The sequence below is a fragment of the Apodemus sylvaticus genome, chromosome 15 (assembly GCF_947179515.1).
Source record: "Apodemus sylvaticus chromosome 15, mApoSyl1.1, whole genome shotgun sequence".
Classification (NCBI taxonomy): domain Eukaryota; kingdom Metazoa; phylum Chordata; class Mammalia; order Rodentia; family Muridae; genus Apodemus; species Apodemus sylvaticus.
The window spans coordinates 7,755,921-7,777,010 of record NC_067486.1 but is presented as its reverse complement, the minus strand read 5'-3'; the positions used below and the strand labels follow the sequence as shown (position 1 = coordinate 7,777,010).

General features: G+C 46.0%; 1 protein-coding gene across 1 annotated transcript in view; it reads left to right on the top strand.

Annotated features, from left to right (window-relative positions):
* Hunk (hormonally up-regulated Neu-associated kinase) overlaps nucleotides 1–21,090 on the top strand; it is a 119,076-nt gene that overhangs the window by 51,799 nt on the left and 46,187 nt on the right. The window contains exon 3 of the mRNA XM_052158547.1: nucleotides 17,213–17,268. Within this exon, the coding sequence (XP_052014507.1) occupies nucleotides 17,213–17,268 (56 nt within the window). The remainder of the gene's footprint in view (nucleotides 1–17,212; nucleotides 17,269–21,090) is intronic.

Here is a 21,090-nt window from a genome sequence, read left to right as displayed (position 1 = left end):
CTCCAAGGGAGAATATGGAGTTTCATAGAATGAATTGGGTAGTGTTCCTTCTGTTTCTATTTTGTGGAATAGTTTGAAGATTATTGGTATTAGTTCTTCTTTGAAAGTCTGATATAATTCTATGCTAAACCCATCTGGTCCTGTGCTTTTTCTTTGGTTGGGAGACTTAATGACTGCTTCTATTTCTTTAGGGGTTATGGGACTATTTAGATTGTTTATCTGATGGTATCTGATACCTGTCTAGAAAACTGTCCATTTCATCCAGATTTTCAGTTGTGCTGAGTATAGGCTTTTGTAGTTGGATCTGATGATTTTTTGGATTTCCTCAGTATCTGTTGTTATGTCTCCCTTTTCATTTCTGATTTTGTTAATTTGGATACGGTCTCTGTACCCTCTGATTAGTCTGGCTAAGGGTTTATCTATCTTGTTGATTTTCTTTGTTGTTCTTTTTGTTTTTACTTGGTTGCTATCAGCCCTGAGTTTGATGATTTCCTGCCATCTACTCCTTTTGGGTGTATTTGCTTCTTTTTGTTCTAGAGCTTTCAGGTGTACTGTTAAGCTGCTAGTGTGTACTCTCTCCAATTTCTTTTTGGAGACACTCAGAGTTATGAGTTTTCCTCTTAGCACTGTTTTCCTTGTGTCCCATTAGTTTGGGTATGCTGTGCCTTCATTTTCATTAAATTCTAAAGTCTTTAATTTCTTTATTTCTTTCTTGACCAAGTTTCATTGAGTAGGGCATTGTTCAGTTTCCATGTGTATGTGGGCTTCCTATTGTTTTTGTTGTTATTGAAGACCAGCCTTAGTCCATGGTAATCTGATTGAATGCATGGGATTATTTAAATCTTCTTGTATCTGTTGAGGCCCGTTCTGTGACAGATTATACGGTCAGTTTTAGAGAAGGTACCATGAGGTACTGAGAAGAAGGTATATATATTTGTTTTAGGATGTAATAGTTTCTAGATATCTGTTAAATCCATTTGGTCCATAACTTCTGTTAGTTTTACTGTGTCTCTGTTTAGTTTGTGTTTCCCTGATCTGTGCATTGATGAGAGTCGGGTGTTGAAGTCTCCCACTATTATTGTGTGAGGTACAATGTGTGCTTTGAGCTTTAGTAAAGTTTCTTTTATGAATGTGGGTGCCCGTGCATTTGGAGCATAGATGTTCAGAACTAAGAGTTCATCTCAGTAGATTTTTCCCTTGATGAGTATGAAGTGTTCTTCCTTATCTTCTTTGATAACTTTTGTGTGAAAGTCAATTTTATTCAATATTAGAATGGCAACTAGTGCTTGTTTCTTGGGAACATTTGCTTGGAAGATTGTTTTCCAGCCTTTTACTCTGAGGTAGTGTCTGTCTTTGACACTGAGGTGTGTTTTCTGTATGCAGCAAAATGCTGGGTCCTGTTTACTTATCCAGTCTGATAGTCTATGTCTTTTTATTGGGGAATTGAGTCCATTGATGTTAAGAGATATTAAGGAATAGTGATTGTTGCTTCCTGTTATTTTTGTTGTTAGAGTAGTATTATGTTTGTGTGCCTATCTTCTTTTGGCTTTGTTGGAAGATTACTTTGTTGCTTTTTCTAGGGTGTAGTTTCCCTTCTTGTGTTGGAGTTTTCTATCTATTATCCTTTGTAGGGCTGGATTTGTGGAGAGATATTGTGTAAATTTTGTTTTGTCATGGAATATCTTGGTTTCTCCATCTATGATAATTGAAAGTTTTGTTGGGTATAGTAGCCTGGGCTGGCATTTGTGTTCTTTTAGGGTCTGCATGAGATCTGCCCAGGATCCTTCTAACTTTCATAGTCTCTGGTGAGAAGTCTGGTGGAATTCTGATAGGTCTGCTTTTATATGTTACTCGAACTTTCCCCCCAGTTGTTCTTGGTTCCTTGGTCCCTGATGGCTCTAGGAGGGTCCCTCTTGGGGCAAGAATTTGAAGAGAAGTGGTGGTCTTACCTGTGCTCCCAGGTGCATCTACAGCCCTAGGAGTCCAGCTCTCTCCAGGCAGATTTGAGGATGGAGAGCTGTGGCACAGGATCAGCTCCAGGTGCAGATGGAAACCAGAAGGATCCTGCCCCGATCCTGTCCCGGGCTGCTCCTCTGTTCCTATGTCATGAGGGCTCCACGTGGGTCCCTCTGAGTTGAAGTTGTGGTCTTTCCTGTGCTTACAGGCGTGTCTGCACTCCTGGAGACCAGCTCTCTCTCAGCGGTAATTGGGTATGGTGCACTGTGACATAGGATCAGCTCTGGGCACTGTGACCCAGGATCAGCTCTAGGAGCAGACAGAAACTCTTAGATTTGTTCTTATTCCTCACTTGTTCCTGTGACAGCCATTTAGCCTTCTTCCTCCCGCCACCTCTTGCTATTTATCCACTGTCTGTCTCTGTGCCTATTCTAGATATTTCACAGCAATGGAGCCATAAATTCATGGTCTTTTGTTGTTGGCTTCTTACACAACCTAGCTTTTCAGACTCCTCCATGTCAGAGCTTGTTTTAGTTTTCTTTTTCTCTTCACAGGTTAAGTAATATTTCAGTGTATGGATATACCACAGTCTATCATTGTCTTTATATGCTAATGGACATTTTGGTTGCTTCCACTTTGGGGCCATTGTGAATAATGCTCTGATGAGTCTTCCTAGTGGAGTTTTCTGTAGCCATGTGTTTCCGTGTCTGCTGCTTCTAGAGAGTTCTGCTACACAGGGAGTTACTGGTCAAGTGTCCTTTCTTTGCAGAAACATGCATTCTCTTAACGTTCATCCTGAGTGCCTCCTCTTATGTTCTGAAAGTCATTCCTGTCCGACCAGTGAAGGACTTTACTTAATAAACTCTAGCCCGTCCACTTCTCAGGCTGACAGGGCACTGTCCTCCCAGGGAGATTGGCACCGTGGGATGCCCTGCTCTGTGGTGTCTGAACCCAGGGTTACTGCAAGGACGTCCTGTTGCTTATGGCTTTTGTGGGCAGACTGGAGCTCACCACCGCCCAGTCCGATCACTTCCTGCTGAGGTGAGAATCTACTCCATCACACAGCCTTAGTCACACACTATCAGGCAGCCGTGCGTTGTTAGAACTCTTTACTTTTGGTCAATAAGGAAGGGAAGGCGTAACTTTGCAGTGTGTGACACCATTTTCGGCTTGTGTGTCCTGCTGTGTCATCCCCTGTCTGTATAAGGAAATGAGGTCAGAATGGTGCCCGGTTCCTTCTTGGTTTGACAGGGGGCAGAGCCATCATGACGGAATCAGCTTGGATTACAGACTCCACAGGTCACAGCGGGTGCAAGCGGCTGAGTGTTCCACGGGACTTGGTGTTTTTTCCCAGGGTTCCATGCTATCGCAAATAAGACAAGTGACAAGTGACAAGCTTCTCAGGATCAGAGGACAACAAAGGAAGCTCCAGCAAGTCCTGTGAGGTGCTCAAGGGTCTCCCGCGCAGGAAACGCTCAACAGCCCCTCTGAAGCAATTTTAACAAAATCCAATCCCTCAGTGCAATTACTGTCAGAATGTTAAAGGGAGGAATTTAATAATGTTTTGATAGCAGAGACAGGATGCTTTAAAAAAAACAAACTCTCATCTGTAGCTTTCTCCTTCTTCCTCTCTCTCCTTAGAAATAGCTTTATAATCCAATACTGGTGAGGGAGAGGGCAGAAAGATAGACAGACAACTATAGCTAGCTTTCCTCTCTGGAAGTCAGTGTGTGTGTGTGTGCGCGCGCGTGTGTGTGTGTGTGTGTGTGTGTGTGTGTGTGAGAGAGAGAGAGAGAGAGAGAGAGAAAGAGAGAGAGAAAGAGAGAGAGAATATGTGCATGTGTTTGGGTGTGTGAGAGAGAGTATGTTCATCTATGTATGTGTGAGAGAGCATGTGCATGTGTGTGTGTGAGAGAGCATGTGCATTTGGGTGTGAGAGAGCATGTATGTGTGTGTAAGAGAGAGAGCATGTGCATGTGTATGTGTGTGTGAGAGAGCATGTGTGTATGTGTGTGTGAGAGCATCTGCATGTGTATGAGAGAGCATGTGCATGTGTGTGTGTGTAAGAGAGAGAGCATGTGCATATGTTTGTGTGTATAAGAGAGCATGTACATGTGTATGTGTGTGAGAGCATGTGCATGTGTTTGTGAGAGAGCATGTGCATGTGTATGTGTGTGTGATAGCATGTGCATGTGTTTGTGTGTGTGTGAGAGCATGTGTATGTATGTGTGAGAGCATGTGTATGTGTTTGTGTGTGTGAGAGCATCTGTATGTGTGTGAGAGAGCATGTGCATGTGTGTGTAAGAGAGAGAGCATGTGCATGTGTTTGTGTGTGTGTGAGAGCATGTGCATATGTATGTGTGTGAGAGAGCATGTGCATGTGTTTGTGTGTATGTGAGAGCATGTGCATGTGTATGTGTGTGTAAGCATGTGCATGTGTTTGTGTATGAGAGAGAGCATGTGCATGTGTTTGTGTGTGTGAGAGCATGTGCATGTGTGTGAGAGCATGTGCATGTGTTTGTGTGTGTGTGAGAGCATGTGTATGTATGTGTGAGAGCATGTGCATGTGTGTATGTTGTGAGAGAGCATGTGCATGTGTGTGTGTAAGACAGAGAGCATGTACATGTGTTTGTGTGTGTATGAGAGCATGTGCATGTGTATGTGTGTGAGAGAGCATGTGCAAGTGTATGTATGTGAGAGCATGTGCATGTGTGTGTGAGAGCATATGCATGTGTGTGAGAGAGCATGTGCATATGTGTGTGTAAGAGAGAGCATGTGCATGTGTATGTGTGTGAGAGCATGTGCATATGTGTGAGAGAGCATGTGCATGTGTGTGTGTAAGAGAGAGAGCATGTACATGTGTTTGTGTGTGTGTGAGAGCATGTGCATGTGTATGTGTGTGAGAGAGCATGTGCATGTGTTTGTGTGTGTGTGAGAGAGCATGTGCATGTGTGTGTGTAAGAGAGCGAGCATGTGCAAGTGTATGTATGTGAGAGCATGTGTATGTGTGTGTGTGAGAGCATGTGCATGTGTGTGAGAGAGCATGTGCATATGTGTGTGTAAGAGAGAGCATGTGCATGTGTATGTGTGTGAGAGCATGTGCAATGTGTGAGAGAACATGTGCATGTGTGTGTGTAAGAGAGCATGTGCATGTGTGTGTGAGAGAGAGGGCATGTGCATGTGTTTGTGTGTGAGAGAACATCTGCATGTGTTTGTGTGTGTGAGAACATGTGTGTGTATGTGTGAGAGCATATGCATGTGTGTGTGTGAGAGCATGTGCATGTGTGTGTGAGAGAGCATGTGCATGTGTTTGTGTGTGTGTGAGAGCATGTGCATATGTATATGTGTGTGTAAGAGAGAGAGCATGTGTAAGTGTATGTGTGTGAGAGCATGTGCATGTGTGTGTGTGAGAGCATGTGCATGTGTGTGTGTGAGAGCATGTGCATGTGTGTGAGAGAGAGAGCATCTGCATGTGTTTGTGTGTGTGAGAGAGCATCTGCATGTGTTTGTGTGTGTGAGAACATGTGTGTGTATGTGTGAGAGCATCTGCATGTGTGTGTGAGAGCATGTGCATGTGTGTGTGAGAGCATGTGCATGTGTTTGTGTGTGTGAGAGAGCATGTGCATGTGTGTGTGTAAGAGAGAGCATATGCATGTGTGTGTGTGTAAGAGAGAAAGCATGTGTATGTGTATGTGTGAGAGCATCTGCATGTGTGTGTGAGAGAGCATGTGCATGTGTTTGTGTGTGTGAGAGAGCATGTGCATGTGTTTGTGTGTGTGTGAGAGCATCTGCATGTGTGTGTGTGAGAGGATGTGTGTGTATGTGTGAGAGCATCTGCATGTGTTTGTGAGCATGTGTGTCCCTGTGTGCACATGCGTGTGTAGGTCAGAGTTGGCAGTGGCTCTTTTTCACCTGCCTTTCCATCTTAATTTTGAGACCGTCTCTCACTCAGCCTTGAATTTACTGATAAGGTTGGATCGTTCGGCCTCTGTTTCTTCTGCAGTGCCGTGATTACAGGCGTGCACCTCTGTGCCTGGCTTTATGTGGGTCCTGGGAGCCTGAACTCAGATCCTCATGCATTTATAGCAAGCATGCTAGTAACCAAGCTATTTCCGCAGACCCCTGGAAGTCATGTGAGAAGGTGTCACCCTGCACGGACGTGTGGGATGGGTTGTTGAGGCAACCATTAAAATATTTCTTATCCTATATTCACAGGTGGCTTTTATTCAAATGTCTTGGCTTTCAAAAACTCCACAGAGCCAACTTTTAATTTTTTTCTTTTATTTAGGGGCCATTGGCATATTTTTGCCTGTCATTTCTTTGGTCCCCCTTTTACCCTAGTGGTGGAGAATTCTCTTTTTCATGTGCTTGTGGGGGAGTAAAGTTCATAAATTATTCTGAGGTTAGAATTTTCAAACGAACGAGAGAAGTTAGCATTTCAGAGAAGGCTCGGAGTCTCTGGTGGAAAGACTTGTGAGCGAATAGATTGAAGCGTCGGGAGGGAGGAACGCCGCTGGCGGTGCAGATGCTGGGCTCCTGGTCCTCCTGCTGCAGCGTGCTGTAATCTCTCTCGGAGTTCTGAAGATTCAGACTGGACCCTCATACTGTGCTGCAGCCGCGGAGACGTGACCCAGCCCCCAGCTTGTTTTCTTCCTCTCCTCTAAAATGCAATCCCAGCGGGAAGCCACCATCAGACAGTTTGCCTGTTGTACACAGAGCTTGACTCTTCACCTGAGCCCTGAGAACGCTGTGAGACTCATCTGCTCATTCGGAGTAACAGATTCCAATCAAAGTCTATAGACGCGGCATTCCAGAGCAGTACCACAACGCCTGTCCCTAAACAGGAGACCAGCCACAGGCCTGCGGGACCAGAAGAAAGGGCTCGGTGATCAAAGGAGAACTGCGACCGGAGCTTAGACAAGCGTTAGCCCCTCCCTGCCCAGGGCCTTGACCCTCCTCATTCATCAACAGCGGGAGAGGTGTCCCCCCCACCGAGGGGGAAGGCAGTGAGAAAGAGAGGCCCTTTGTTCTCCTGAGGTTGACAAGAGGCAGGCACCACCTGGGCAGGTTGCGTAAATCCTTTTAACTTTTGGGAGTTGTTTCTCAGCAGAGGAAAAGGGTAGGCAGGTGAGAGGTGGAATTCTGTCTGCTCCCATCCGGGAACTGCAGGGGATCCCAGGGCCTTCTGTGGGGAGCCAAGGTTGTGTGTGTATAGTTGGGTTTGAAAAAACAGTCGCAAACGTTCTTGCCACAACTGCAGTCTATGCCCTCTGTAGATTGACGTGCACGCTCAGCAGCCTGGACTCAGATTCTCCAGGCCACCTCTCTCTATACCGTCTCACTGCTTAGAGATGATGGTGGGCGGGGCCTCAGAGCATGGTAGGCGGGGCCTCAGAGCATGGTGGGCGGGGCCTCAGACTTCCTTTGTCTTTTCCTGTCCGCTCTCTAAAGGTGTCGATTGGATCATCCACTGTGTGAGATTCTGCCGGTTGACCTGTATCCCATGTTCTGAGCAAACTGCTCCACAGGGCTGAGTTTGCAGGAGTGTTAGTCCCAGTCCATGATGACCACCGGTTGATCATGTCCACCACTGTCCTTAGATGGTTGCTGTCTCCGCAGTCTTTCTCTGTTCCCAAGTCAAGTTAATCCTCTGGGAAGCCCTTCGGGCCTGCACCGAGGTCACATGCACGCAAAGCACCTGCCTCTTCCCGCACTCGTGGCCCTGGGTTCCGTTTGCCTGGTCTCTGTCGTCTGCCAGGCTATGGCTCAGACCTGAACTCCAAGACATCCATCGGATGTCGTCCCAGGGGTCTGGGAAGGACAATGGAATGAATTCAACTAGTGTCAGCTTTCTTTATGGGAATGGAACGTTTAGGGGAGCAGTCCCAGGTTCTTTCTGGAATATTCCTGTCTTAGTCAGGGTTTCTATTCCTGCACAAACATCATGACCAAGAAGCAAGTTGGGGAGGAAAGGGTTTATTGAGCTTACACTTCCACATTGCTGTTCATCACTAAAGGAAGTCAGGACTGGAACTCAAGCAGGAGCTGATGCAGAGGCCATGGAGGGATGTTTCTTACTGGCTTGCTTCCCCTGGCTTGCTCAGCCTGCTCTCTTATAGAACCCAAGAGCACCAGCCCAGAGTTGGTACCACCCACAAGGGGCCCTCCCTCCTGATCACTAATTGAGAAAATGCCTCACCGTTGGATTTCATGGAGGCATTTCCCCAACTGAAACTCCTTTCTCTGTGATAACTCCAGCCTGCGTCAAGTTGACACTCAAAACCAGCCAGTACAATTCCATAGTCTCCCCAGGATTTCAGGGGGGGGGGATTTTCTTGGTTTATTTAGTGTGGAGTTATTTACTTTATTTTATTGATCTTTATTATTATTATTATTAGCTGATTAGCAACTTGCTTGTGGAACATTAGAGGAAATAAAATTTTCACTCAAAATAAATAGATCAAGTTTAACAGATTGTACCTGTGCCGCCATGCTGTAAGCAACCAAATTTACAAATCCCTTGGTCTTAGTGCCCGTGCTTCTAAAGGTAAGACCTAACCATAAAGACTGAAGGTCACTACAAAGTGCCTGTTGCCTCGGGGAGCTGGGAGCTTCTCTCACTCTTAGTCTCAGCTTAGAACTGAAATACACCTGAGGCTGTCCCCACAGACTTTACCTTGCCTGAGGTTGGTCTAGCCTCACCGGATCACATCCCTCTGACATTGTTTGAGAGGGTTATGCCCTTTATACTGATCATTCATGCCAAATAGTTTGTCTGTTGTCTTTTCTTCCACATTGTTTTGTGTGTGTGTGTGTGTGTTTGTGTGTGTGTATAGGTGAGAAGGTAGGCATGTGCCCTGCTCAAAATCCCCAAATCTTCAAGATGACCCATGCAATATTAGAATCTTTACCATGACTATCTACTCCAGCTTCTGTTTTTTATAACTGGTATGGCTAGAGTCCTCCGAAGTGCTTGCTCCCTCAGGACTGCCATATTCCTGACTCCTCTAACAGCCTTGACTAATGGTCTCTCAGAGTTGCAGGCAGTTGTGAGGCTCCTCACATGGGTGCTGGGAACCGATCACGGTCCTCTGCAAGCGTAGCGTGTGGTCTTCACCTCTGGGCTGTCTCTCCAGCCCTGAAGGATGCTGTTTATCTTTTGTTTTGTTTTAGAGGAAGAATAAAAAGCTCAGCGGCTGGAATCCCTGGCTTGGCAATGGGCCAGGGAGAGCGTGTGGGGCCCTTCCCTGCCTCAGTCATTTTTGAGACCATCGAGTTTGTTGCCTGTCTGCCCAGCCCCCAGCTCTGGGGAGGTGCTGCTCTTCCAGGCCCCAGCTCTGGGGAGGTGCTGCTCTTCCGGTCTCAGGTTCCCCTCACTGCCCTTGAATTCTGGCTGCTGCATCAGCACATTGCACTGCTACTCTTCTCCTTCATTTAGGTCTCATCTCTGAGCAGCCCCCGGCCTTTCTCCTGAATTCCTACCACTCAGTATAGGCCTTGACTTTGTTATAGGCTCATTCTGCTGAGGGTCAGGACAGAGATCTTTCTTTCTTCTTATCCCAGGATCTTGGAACCATCTCTCTCTCTCTCTTTCTTTCCTTCCTTCCTTCTTTCTCTCTCTCTCTCTCTCTCTCTCTCTCTCTTTCTTCCTTTCTTCCTTCCTTCCTTCCTTTCTTTCTTTCTTTCTTTCTTTCTTTCTTTCTTTCTTTCTTTCTTTCTTTCTTTCTTTCTTTCTTTCTTTCTCTCTCTTCCTTTCCTTTCTTTTCTTTCCTTTTTTCTCTCTTTCACACATGCACACATGCGTGTGTGCATACACACACAGTCGCACATGCACACAATCATACATATTCTGTCCACATGGCCATGTACATACATGAACTCATGTACACGCATGCATGTGATGCATTCACACTTTTGTATATATACTAGGACACACATATGTGTGTCATGCGTGTATGTGTACCCATGCATGCTTGTTTTCTTCCACAGGCATGCATGCATGTACATGTTGCACCATCATGTTATATGCACTTACTCATGCACACAAGCACACAGTGGCCACATGCATGCTCACATCTACATCTGCTCCCCCTCCCCAGCACCCTTCCCGTGTGTCCCCTTGTTCCACAGGATCTGTATAATTTTCCATACCCAAGCAGTACCCAGATGTCTAGGATAACAGGAGTCCTCTCTGGCTCTCTCCCCTGTCACACTTCTCTGTACAGAGCTTTTAATGCCTAGGGATGGCTTATTTTTTGTAAAGGGTCTAGAGCAAAGGGCCTGTTGGTGGAGAGGCTTCCTGTGAATCCACTGTGCAGCTCTGTGAACCCCACCACTCACTTCAGCATGAGGCATGGCCTGTGGCTGTTTCTCCCTGGAGCTGACCAATCAGCAGATGGGTTCAGGGGCCTTTTGTTTGTCTGTGTCCTGGGTCTGTCGGGGCATCCTCGCTGGCTCTCCCTGGGCCTTGACAAAAGGCAGCTCCAGCAGCATCTTTTCAGTACTGCTCTTTGTTGTTCTGAAGACTCTACTGCTCTCCAGCCCCGTCCCAGAAACCCATCTCAGGCTTCCCCTGGTGTAACAGCCTGCTCCAGCCTCCATCTTGGTGTTCTTAAGCACTCCCACTCTACTTAGTACAAAAGGTTTCGATGACCCTTTAATTGGTGTGATGCTTTTATAGGTATATGCAGTGTGTGAAGGTCGAATCAGGGTAATTAGCAATCATCATTTCAGACTCATTTCCTTGTGGGGGGAAGATTCCAAAGCTGGTCTTCTAGCTCTTTTTCAGTCCACACTAGATTGTTGTCAACTGTAGCCCCCTTGCTGCGATGTACCTGTATCGCTGACCTATCCCTGCCCTCCTTCCCCATCCCTTCCCAGATTCTGGCAACCACTGCTCTGACTCCTACTTAGAGGAAGCCTCTTTTTTTTTGCATCCCCAAATGGCGGGATCGATGGCGGGAATGTACGGTATTCCTCTTCCCTTTGTTTGGCTTATTTCACACACTCCCTGTGGTTACATATCCAAAGGAAAAATAATGAGCAGTCAGTGACCTGTACTGCCTACCTGTCCATCTACGGAGATGGACAAAGCAATGTGGCACACAGCCAACGACACTCTATTCGACAGGCTGAGCCTGCGGACATATTAATCAGAATAAGCCTTCCTCCTCTTCGAAGTCCTGCAGCCCAGGAAAGGTGACTTCCGTGAACTGTCCCTGGCCAGGCCGGCTTTAGGCTCACCTGCTGTGTGAAGTGAACCCGTTGATGTTTTATTAATGTCGTAAGGTGGAAGGGAGGTCTCCCTCATTCCCCTCTGGTTGAGAAAGTGATGGATCCAGTCAAGGGCCACTAACATGTGCCCAGGCCTTCCTGACCTGTCTGCTGCTGGAGTCGCTCTTCCCATGCGGAACATCTGGCAGAGAATGCAACCAGGCTCTCACATCTTGTGATGGACCTAGGCAAGGTGCCGCACTTGCATTTGGGCCATAGGAGTCGGATGGACCTGGGCTTTCTGGACAATGGCAGTCATTTTTAAAAGATATATTATGACACAAGATGCAAAAAAAGCCTTATGAATAAATTTACCCTTCTCTTTTGCTCAAGAATATGCCTTGATTTTGTGATTTCTTGGCATCGCTTGTGGCCTCTTTGGTTATGGCTGAGCAGCTGGACAGTATTTGGGCGGCCCATTGTTCAGAACTGACTTGGATAATAATGTCAGGTAATGAAGGCTGCGCCTCAGTGAACACCTGAGAGAGGCCTGGTGTGTTCTTAACACAAAAGCATAAAGGCTACTGTGAAAAGATTATAAGTTTGTAGAAAAATTTCACAGAAACTCCAAGGTCTCCACTCCCTTTCCCTTCTCCTCCCTTCCCCTCCCCTCCCTCCCCCTCCCTCTCTTACCTGTTTTCCCCTTCCTTTCCCCTCTTTCCCTTCCTTCCTCTCCCTTTCCTTCCCCTCTCCACCCTCCCCATCCTCTCCTCTCCTCCCCTCCCTTCCCTTCTCCCTAGTCCCTCCCTTTCTCCCCTCCCCTCTATTACCTCCCTCTCTATTCCCTCCCTCTCTCCCTCTCTCCCTCCCTCCTCTCCCCTTCCTTCCCCTCCCTCCCCTTGCCTGTCCTCCCCTTCCCTCCCTTCCCCTCCTCCTTACCTGTCCTCCCCTTCCCTTCCATCCCTCCCCTCCCCTGTTTTTGCTTTCCTCCCTTCACCTGTCCTCTCCTTCCCTTCCTCTCTCCTCCCTCCCCTCCCCTGCCCTCCCCTCCACTGCCCTCCCCTCCCCTGCCCTCCGCTCCCTTCCCTCCTTTCCCCTCCCCTCTTCTCCCTCCCCTCCCCTCTCCTCCCCTTTCATTCCCTTCCCTTCCATCCTCTCCCCTCCCCTCTCCTCCCTTTCTTTCTCTTCCCTTCCCCTCTCCTCCCTTCCCTCTCTTTCCATGCTCTATCTACTTACAGGTCTCGGGTATCCATAGCACCCATGTTTAAGTTGGGAACTCGTATGCAGACATCAGTATTAACCGAAGGCTGTGGCTGATGTTAGGGTTCACCACAGCGTACACCTCTGTGGCCCCTGGCAGATCTGTGATGTTTTGCACACAGCAACATAGCTCCACATAGAGCCGTTTGACTACCAGCCAGTTCTCACAGCCCATCTTTCAGATCCTCCACTCTCCTATTTGAAATGACCTCTTTAGTGTTTGCATAGAACTCTTAGACATCTCTAGATTACTTACAATGATAGCTAAACCAATGCAAATACCATGGTAATATTACACTGCCCGTCAACAGCAAGGAAAGGGTCTGTGTACTCTGCACCAGAAATTCTTTCTCCATCTCAGATATTCTGGGTGTAAGCCTGGAAACCTTGTGAATACAGAGGACTTATGGCAGCCAGGTAAAAACAACATTTAAAGACTGGACATTATTAAGTCAGGGGGTAGTGTGTGCTTATAATCCCACCCTTGGGTAGCTGAGGCAGGAGCATTGCCAGAAGTTTAAGGTCAGACTGAACTACACAGCAAGACACCTTGTTACCCCTCAACCCTCCACTCCACTTCATCTCAAAGAAAGAAATAGCCATCCCCCAAATTTGGACATATGACCTTTTGTCGCTGGAGTCCTCAGGGGAACAGTCTTCTTTCAAAGCAGGCAGTGGGAATAATGTCCAAAAAGGGCTAATGCTTTTACCACCTTGGCAATCAAGATCACCCAGCACAGGCAGACTTCATCTCCCCACCACTGGCTTCCGGCCTTCCTGGTAGTGAAACTGGTGCTAACTGGAATCGTCTAGAGCGCTGAACAAGGGCATAGTCTGGATGGACAGCCTAGGTCTGCTCTATCCCTGCCTCCGGGGGACTGGAGTTGGTCACTTAGGGAAGACAGCGAGCTGAGATTTTATTCTCCGTTTACTGAATAATTATTTTACACTCCTCTAGGTTGTATTAACATTCCCCGGGCTTTGTATTTGTTTTTTCCTCTTTTGTAGTGTTTCTTTTCTGCACCGTTCCTCCGCTAGGCATTCACGGCTCCTGAGTTACTCTCAGCCTCGGTTTATTATTCGTAGCAATTACTTTCTTTTTACCTTGACTCTTTAAGCTGTTTTGCTGCACAATATTTGTTCTGAACACTCCAACCCCCCACCCCCAATGCCTAACTGTGACTTCCATTAGGCAAGGAGGCTTAAGTTCACTTAGAGCAAACCGTGGCTTTGCCTTAGACTGAACTAGAGCCGCAGCTGTGTGGTCTGTTGTCACGGAATCACTCTTTGGGCTGTTCTCTTACTGTTGTGTGTGTGTGTGCCTGCCAGGGGGAATTACCATAAATGCTTGAGTAAAAGTTAGATGTATGTAAAGTCTTAATTATTTCCGGGAAAGAAACCATCCCTTGCAGAGCCTCTGCAAATGTCTTGTCACAGGGGCACTGTGTAAGCCGTGATGTGTTCCTCAACCCAGCTGTAGTGAGAAGACATAGAACACTCAAGAGTCTCCAATGACTCCGGGGCTTTAGTCGTCATCCTAGGAATCTGGTAGAAGGGGAAATGAAGACCAGGGACTGGACATTCAGCACAACTTCGGGAAGAATGGCTTCCAGTTGTGACGGCTTGAGAAACTACATTGACAGTGAACTGTCGGGTGATTAATTTATGGAGATTTTAAATGGGTGCTTATGGGTTATCATTTCAAGCCAGTATTAACACACACGGACATACATTTATACTGCATTAGCCAGGGATGTCGCTCAGTAGAAGAGTGCTTGCCAGAGAGTGTGAGGACCCAGGCTCAGATGTGAGCACAGTGAAAAAGGAAAGCAAGGTGTTCCATTGTAAATGGCTGCTTCAGGAAGCGTTAGCTACCGTGTTGCCCCAGGGAGCCCCTGATTCTACCTTGACAAATGGTAGTGAAATTGTTTCATGAAATATGAGGTGTGTGTGTGTGTGTATGATAATTCTAAAGTTAGGGCTGGATGTGGTAGCATACACTTTTACTCTAGGAATTTGGGAAGCAGAGGCAGACAGATCTCTGAGTTTTAGGCCAGAGTGGTCTACATACAGAATTCTCAGCCAGCCAGGGTGACAGTGGATCCTGTGAATGTTTTAGTGTATTGTCTTTTGTTCTTGTGGTGTTGGGGCTGCTTGTATCCAAGGCTTCTTGCAACTTTCATCTGATGTGATACTGCAACTTCAAAGCTAAGTAGTAGCCATCGGTAGTTCCATCCCATTCCTGAAAATTCACATGTGTGTCTTCTAAAATCCCGACTCAAAGGGGTGAGGCCCCTCAACTGGAGATGTGGGTGGGGCTGTGTTACATTTAGGGTGATTTTGTATTTGGATCTGGGTGATATTATTTAAAAGCAGTTTCAAGTGGACTGTGCATTGTTCTGCTCGAGCTGAAGAGATGCCATGTTTCTCTCCAGTATGCATTCAGAGGATAGTGTGTGTGTGTGTGTGTTTTCTCTGCTTGAATGGATGTTAACACACCCTTCATCCACATATTAGGCCCCAAGGCTCCCTGAAGCCTTCTGGTTTTGAGTCTACTGGACATTTTCCCCCCATTTGTCGATTCTTCCCATTCTGAAATCCACCCTCAGGTGTTCTAAAGACGCTATCTTCTAGCTCCTTCCTGCCAAGTCCTGCTGCAAATGGCTGTCCTCCTTGGGGAGCCTGTACACGCTGATTTGATTTGATTTTTTTCCTCCAGTTTTCCACCCTGTCCCTGGATAGTTTCATCTCTTTCTCGAGCTTCATCTCTTTTTCATACTGAGTTGAGAATTGTCTGCTGGCATGCCAGATGTTGACTCAGGCTTGGCTACATACGTCGTTATTGTTGTCTTACACTCAAGTTTGTTACTAGTGTTTAAAAATTGTGACCGAATGGAGACTTCTGGCTTCTCTTGCAAACGGAGAGTCTGGCAGCCCTGGAACTGGGCTGTAAGCAACTGTCCCCTCTCAGTGGGACATCACTGCCCTGTTGATGGTGTTCATCTGTTTATGGACATCGGTGTAAGGTGTCAGCTGCTATTTCTGTTTCTTTATTAGATTGTCAAGTTCTTCATATCAGACCTTCTGAATTCTCTATTCCACTGTAGGGAAATTAAATCAGAGCCAGTCCTAGCAAATGATATATATAAGCACGTGCACATATGTGCATTCATGGAGAAGCATTGCTAAAAATAAGTTTTTAAATTCTACATTTATGTGTGTGTTTGCATGCACACATGGAGCATTAGGAGGTCAGGAGAAGGTGTCAGAGCTCTGGAACTGGAGTCAGGAACAGTAAGCTGTGAGTCCCAGTAGCCACGTGGTGCTAGGAACTGAACCTGGCTCCTCTGCCGGAGCAGCCAGTGCTCTTAACTGCTGAGCCATCTTTCCAGCCCCTAGAAACATATTCTTAGTTAGCATTCAGTGTATGTTGGAATTGATAGTGCAATTTAAGATTCCAGAATTCATGTGCTGACTGACATGGTTTTGAGACAGCTCACATATATATATACTTTCATTGTACAAATGCAGATTTTGCCTCCGAAACCCAAGTGGTTCTCTTTGGTTTAATTTTGTTGTTGTTTTGGTTAGTTTGGTTGTTTGGTTGTGGCTTGTGTTGTTGTTGTTGTTGTTGTTGTTGTTTTGTAGTGCTGGGGATTGTTTCGGAGCATTCTGCACACTTGGCAGCCACCACACCACAGCTCCAGAGCCCAGATGATCTGTTTGGTAATTTAGCTTCTCTCTGTGTTAGTCACTAACTAGCCTGCAATGCACAAGGATCCCATGGTGCAATGGAGAGCAAGGCAGGCCTGTTCCCTGTACGAGGGTAGAGTCAGCTGACACAGCGCTCAAATGTCCCGCTGGGACAGCTGCCTCTGCTTGCTCTGGGTCTCCACCGTCAATGAGTGACATCACCTACTGTCAGAGGAATTCCACTTTCCATCTGCAAACTCAATTCCCTTTCTTCCTGTCAGGTTAACATTCAGGCACAACACCAGGGACCAGGATGCCACCAACATCTGTGGAATCCATTATTCCACCTGTGATAACATCTGCTTGCTAAATAGATGAAAATGTTCTCATCTGCCAGCGTGCCGTGACAGTTACTCTAAAAGGGTAGCCCATGGAGGCTGTGGAAAAGATTAATTAAATCTGCTTTCAGTTTTTATTGATTTTATTTTAGACTTACTTTATTGGTGTGAGGAAGGGCGGGGTGGACTGTCACACATGTGCGAAGGTCAGAGGACAGCTTGCAGGAGTTGATCCCGATCTCTCCTTCCACCATGTGGGTATTGGGGCTTGAACTCAGGTCGTCAGGCTTGTCTGCAAGTGCCTTTACCTGCTTAGCCCTCTTGCCCTGATTTGTTAAGCACTTCCTCAGATCCACTGGTGGCGGGGATTGCTGCTGTTCATACCGTCACAGATGACAGTCTTTCTATTCTCTGGTACTCAGGCAGCACCTGTGTGGAACATCAGATCCCTACTTTTTATTTCTTCTGTTGATTATGTTCAATTTTCCGATGTTAGGTTCACTTCTGGAGACTGCTCCCTGGCTTCTCCATCCTCACTGCACTCTGTATTCCCTGAAATCTTTCGGCTTTTATAGTCAATGGCAATTAGTTATGTCATGTCTTCCGAACGTTTACTCAGTGACCAGGTTTCAGCAGAAGGGGTCAAGGGAGGGTTGAAGGGGGATGTAGAAAAGTTCTCTCGCTTTTAGGAGTGAGATGACATTCTGCTCTTTCAAATGCTTATCTGAAATGTGTGGCTTTGTTTATTTCAGAGACTTGAAGATAGAGAATTTGCTACTAGATGAAGACAACAACATCAAGCTGATTGGTAGGACTTTTTTTTTATAAAGCAAGATTCCCCATTAAGTGTGTGCTGTCACTTAGTAACTTTGAAGGTTGCCCACGATCTATGTCTAATTCTAAAACAAGATTTTCTATATTATCCCCTGTACTTCTAATGTTCACTTATAGTTTTAATTATGAAAATTAATTTTAAAAGGAACGTATTAATTTATTTAAATAATAAATTGAAAATACAAGGAAGATGAAAATAGTGTCATTTGATTGTGGGATGAACTTTATAGTTCCAAGTAAATATTTGCTGGTCACATATTTCTTTGGATTTTTAAAGACTTCTTCTATGTGTGTGGAATATGCTTGGAGTGAGTGAGTGTGTGTGTGTGTGCGCGCGCGTGTGCGCGCGCGCGCGCATTGAGAGCAGAGGTCAGTATTGGGTGTCTTCCTTAGTCCCTTTCCCATTTATTTTTGAGAGACAGGGTCTCACTGGATGCAGAACTAACCCAGCTGATTAGGTTGTGTGGCCAGGGAACACCAGGGAGCACGTAGGAGCATATGTGCCACCATGACCAGCTGTTTACTTGGGTGCTGGGAATCCAAACTTAGGTCCTCATGCTCTCAGGGCACACACTCACGAACTGAGCCATCCTCTGAGCTCCTCAAACTGTGATCCAAATGGCTCTTATTGATAGACCTTCCTTCCTGCCTCCCTCCCTCCTTCCCTCCCTCCTTCCCTAGATATTTTTGTTTTTAAGTATTCACATGCTGCCTGCATGTATTCCTGTCCATCATGTGTGTTCCTGGTGCCTATGGAGGCCTTAAGAGGGCACTGGATTCCCTAGAACTGAAGGTACAGATGGTTGTGAGCCACTGTATGGATTCTGGGAATTGAACCCGAGTCCTCTGCAGGAGCAGTTGGTGCTCTAAACTCCTGACACTCTTCAACTTTGTAGAAGTTTGTTTGTTTGTTTTTTAAAATATTAATTAACAAGAAAATGTATTATTGTTAGTAGAAAATAGTTTGGCTCAGAAATGTTGCCTGAATTTTATTCCACTTTTCTGTGTATCTGAGAAAGCCCCAAACAAGGAAAAATGAAACCTGCCTTCCCTTTTTAATATGACCTAACCCATATGTAGTGGTTGACGGGGTAGGGGCTGTGGAGAGAGGGGCCTGAAGAGGAGTAAGTGGAGTCCGGACTCACCGAAGGGAGGCGGCAGGGTATTCATCGGTTTTTAGAGGCAGTGATCTGTCCCTAATTCAGGATCCTAAGTAAATTCCCCATGATTCTTCTGGAAGAACTGGTTTTTTTCTTCCTGATGAGAGAGAGAGAGAGAGAGAGAGAGAGAGAGAGAGAGAGAGAGAGTGTGTGTGTGTGTGTGTGTATGTGTGTAGTTGTTCTTGGCTGTCAATTTCACCATGCCCCAGCCGTGAGGCAGCCAGCGCCATATCTCCATTTCCTTCCTTTTCCTACTTCAAATGCAAGTAATTTCCTCTGCCTAGACGGTTTGAAAAGACCCACTGGCATCTTGAATCTAACCCAGTTCCCAGTAAGGGGCAGGCTAGAGGAACTCCAACCCATTTTCCCTGGAGATTAGGCAGTCTTGACAGCTGTTGATGGATTTTCCCATTAGTGGAAAATTAACAGTTATGAGGAAACCAATCTTCCCCACCCTAAAAAGGCCCTTTAAGGACCCTATTTTTAGCAGATTCTTAGACCAGACCAATGATTTTCTTTTTGTTAAATTGCTTTACTATTGCCCCGTGGCTGTCCTGAGAGACAGATACAGCAGTGAGCAGAGGCCCCGCTGAGAGGCCTGCAGGATAGCTTTCTAGCCCAGCTCTCTGGGATCTCTGGCCTTTAACAAAAGAGCCCCCTGAGGGTCAGGGTTAGAGGGAAGGCCAGCCCACCCTTCACTCATGCTAAGGCATGATTTGTCTTTGGGAAATGAAGCGGTGACGTGTCAGTTGCCTCAACAGCAGAAATTCTGAGAGAAGGAGCTTGGCAGGGCAGGGCAGGACTGATATCACAGTCACAGCGGAAGAGTTCATGACGCCTTGTAGACAAGCCACCAAGTCAAGCAAAGCACTCCGCCCGTGTAAGAGGTTCTGGGCCCTGTCAGTTCACCATCCACACTTTCTTTCCCTCACTCTCTGCCCCAGTGCCTTTCTTTCTGTCAAGCGGTAGCTCTAGATAACCACTTGTAAAGCTGTTCTGTTGTGCAAGCAACACTGTCACAAAAGCCAGGCCTCTGTACTGATGAGAGCCTTCCTCAGATGAACTGTTCATGGTCATGATAGGTCAGCAATCTCCCAAAGGCTGCATCCACAGCACTGAGGACCACTCACTGAACTAGCAGTCGCTTATATGAGTAGCTAGAGATGTCTGAAAAAGCTTCTGAGAGGCAAGGTACACAGGCAGTCTGAAGGGACCGCACACCTAAGCTAACGCCTGGAATTCTCATCTCAGGAAGTGTGACGTTGCTTTTAGACCAGGAACTGCTTCAGTCACCTTCCTTGTGTTCTTACCTCTTGACTGGTAACCATGGGGTTAACATCTAAACAAATATTTCAAGTCTTCAATTGTATAAAAGACAAATTACAACTAGTTGTTCAGATCAAATTTGCCTATGAGGTTCTAGAAGTGGGGCAGCAGTCCTGAGCATGGTTTGGAAGACCCTGCCCTAGCCGTTTGTGGCTGAAGTAAAGGAAATGATGTATAGAAAGCAGAATGGAGGGACAGAGAACCTGATTGGTTATAATTCAGAGGGGCCTTCCGAGAGCATGGGACAGCTTGTGATGAGCAAAGACTCGCTCCTTATTGTAAGAGTAGATTACAGTCTGTTCGCCTGTCACAGTGGGTGAATATTCACTATACATGGGAAGGTCTTTAGTCCAAACTTAAAACATGGAAACATCCTAGGCCAAACTTAATTTGGTAGTTCTAGGTGGGCAAAGCCTGTTGGAAAATGACCTGGTGTCAGAGGAAGGAGGCTTTGCTCATTGGGTTTCTGTTAGTCTCTTCCTTCTCTCACTTCCTAATGACCTAAATAATACTATAAATGAAAGATACATTGTATAGCCTAGAAGCCTAATGACCTAAATAATACTATAAATGAAAGATACATTGTATAGCCTAGAAGCCTAATGACCTAAATAATACTACAAATGAAAGATACATTGTATAGCATAGAAGCCTAATGACCTAAATAATACTATAAATGAAAGATACATTGTATAGCTTAAAAGGTAACTAGGTGTTTCGTTCGGCCTGCTTCCCTGGAGTTCAGGAGAAGAAGCTGGTGTCTTACCTGGTTTTCTTACCTCTGGGCCAGGCAGTGAGGATCAAAGGTCTTTACTAAGCCTTATTATTACTATGTTAACTTGAAAGCCCTTTGAACCTCTCTTCTTCAAAGGATTTATTTAGGTGGTTTTCAAAGAGGATTATAGCTATTACCATTTCTTAAGTTTCCCTGTTTTTGGAAGCCATTTGGTTCAAATAAACTTACGCCAGTGTTTCAGATTAGCTAGAGTTATCAGGAGTAAGATTTTTGATTCGATCATATATTTTTCTTCTTACAAAAAGAAGAGAGGAAGAATGGGGAGAAAGAGAAGGCGGCCTGATGTCTGGGGATGCTCTCTCACCCTAGCTAGAGCTTAGAAGAACTAGGAAGTCACTTCGGGGGGGGGGGTGAATCACGGGGGAGGGGGCTTCTTTTGAGACTGCATTTTGCAGCTCTCAGAAAATCAAGTTGTAATTAGCATATGTATTTACCAAATCTAATTGAGGCCAAGCTATCTGATGTTACTGGGAGGCAGATTTCTCTCCAGCCCCACCCCCATTCTAATTATAGG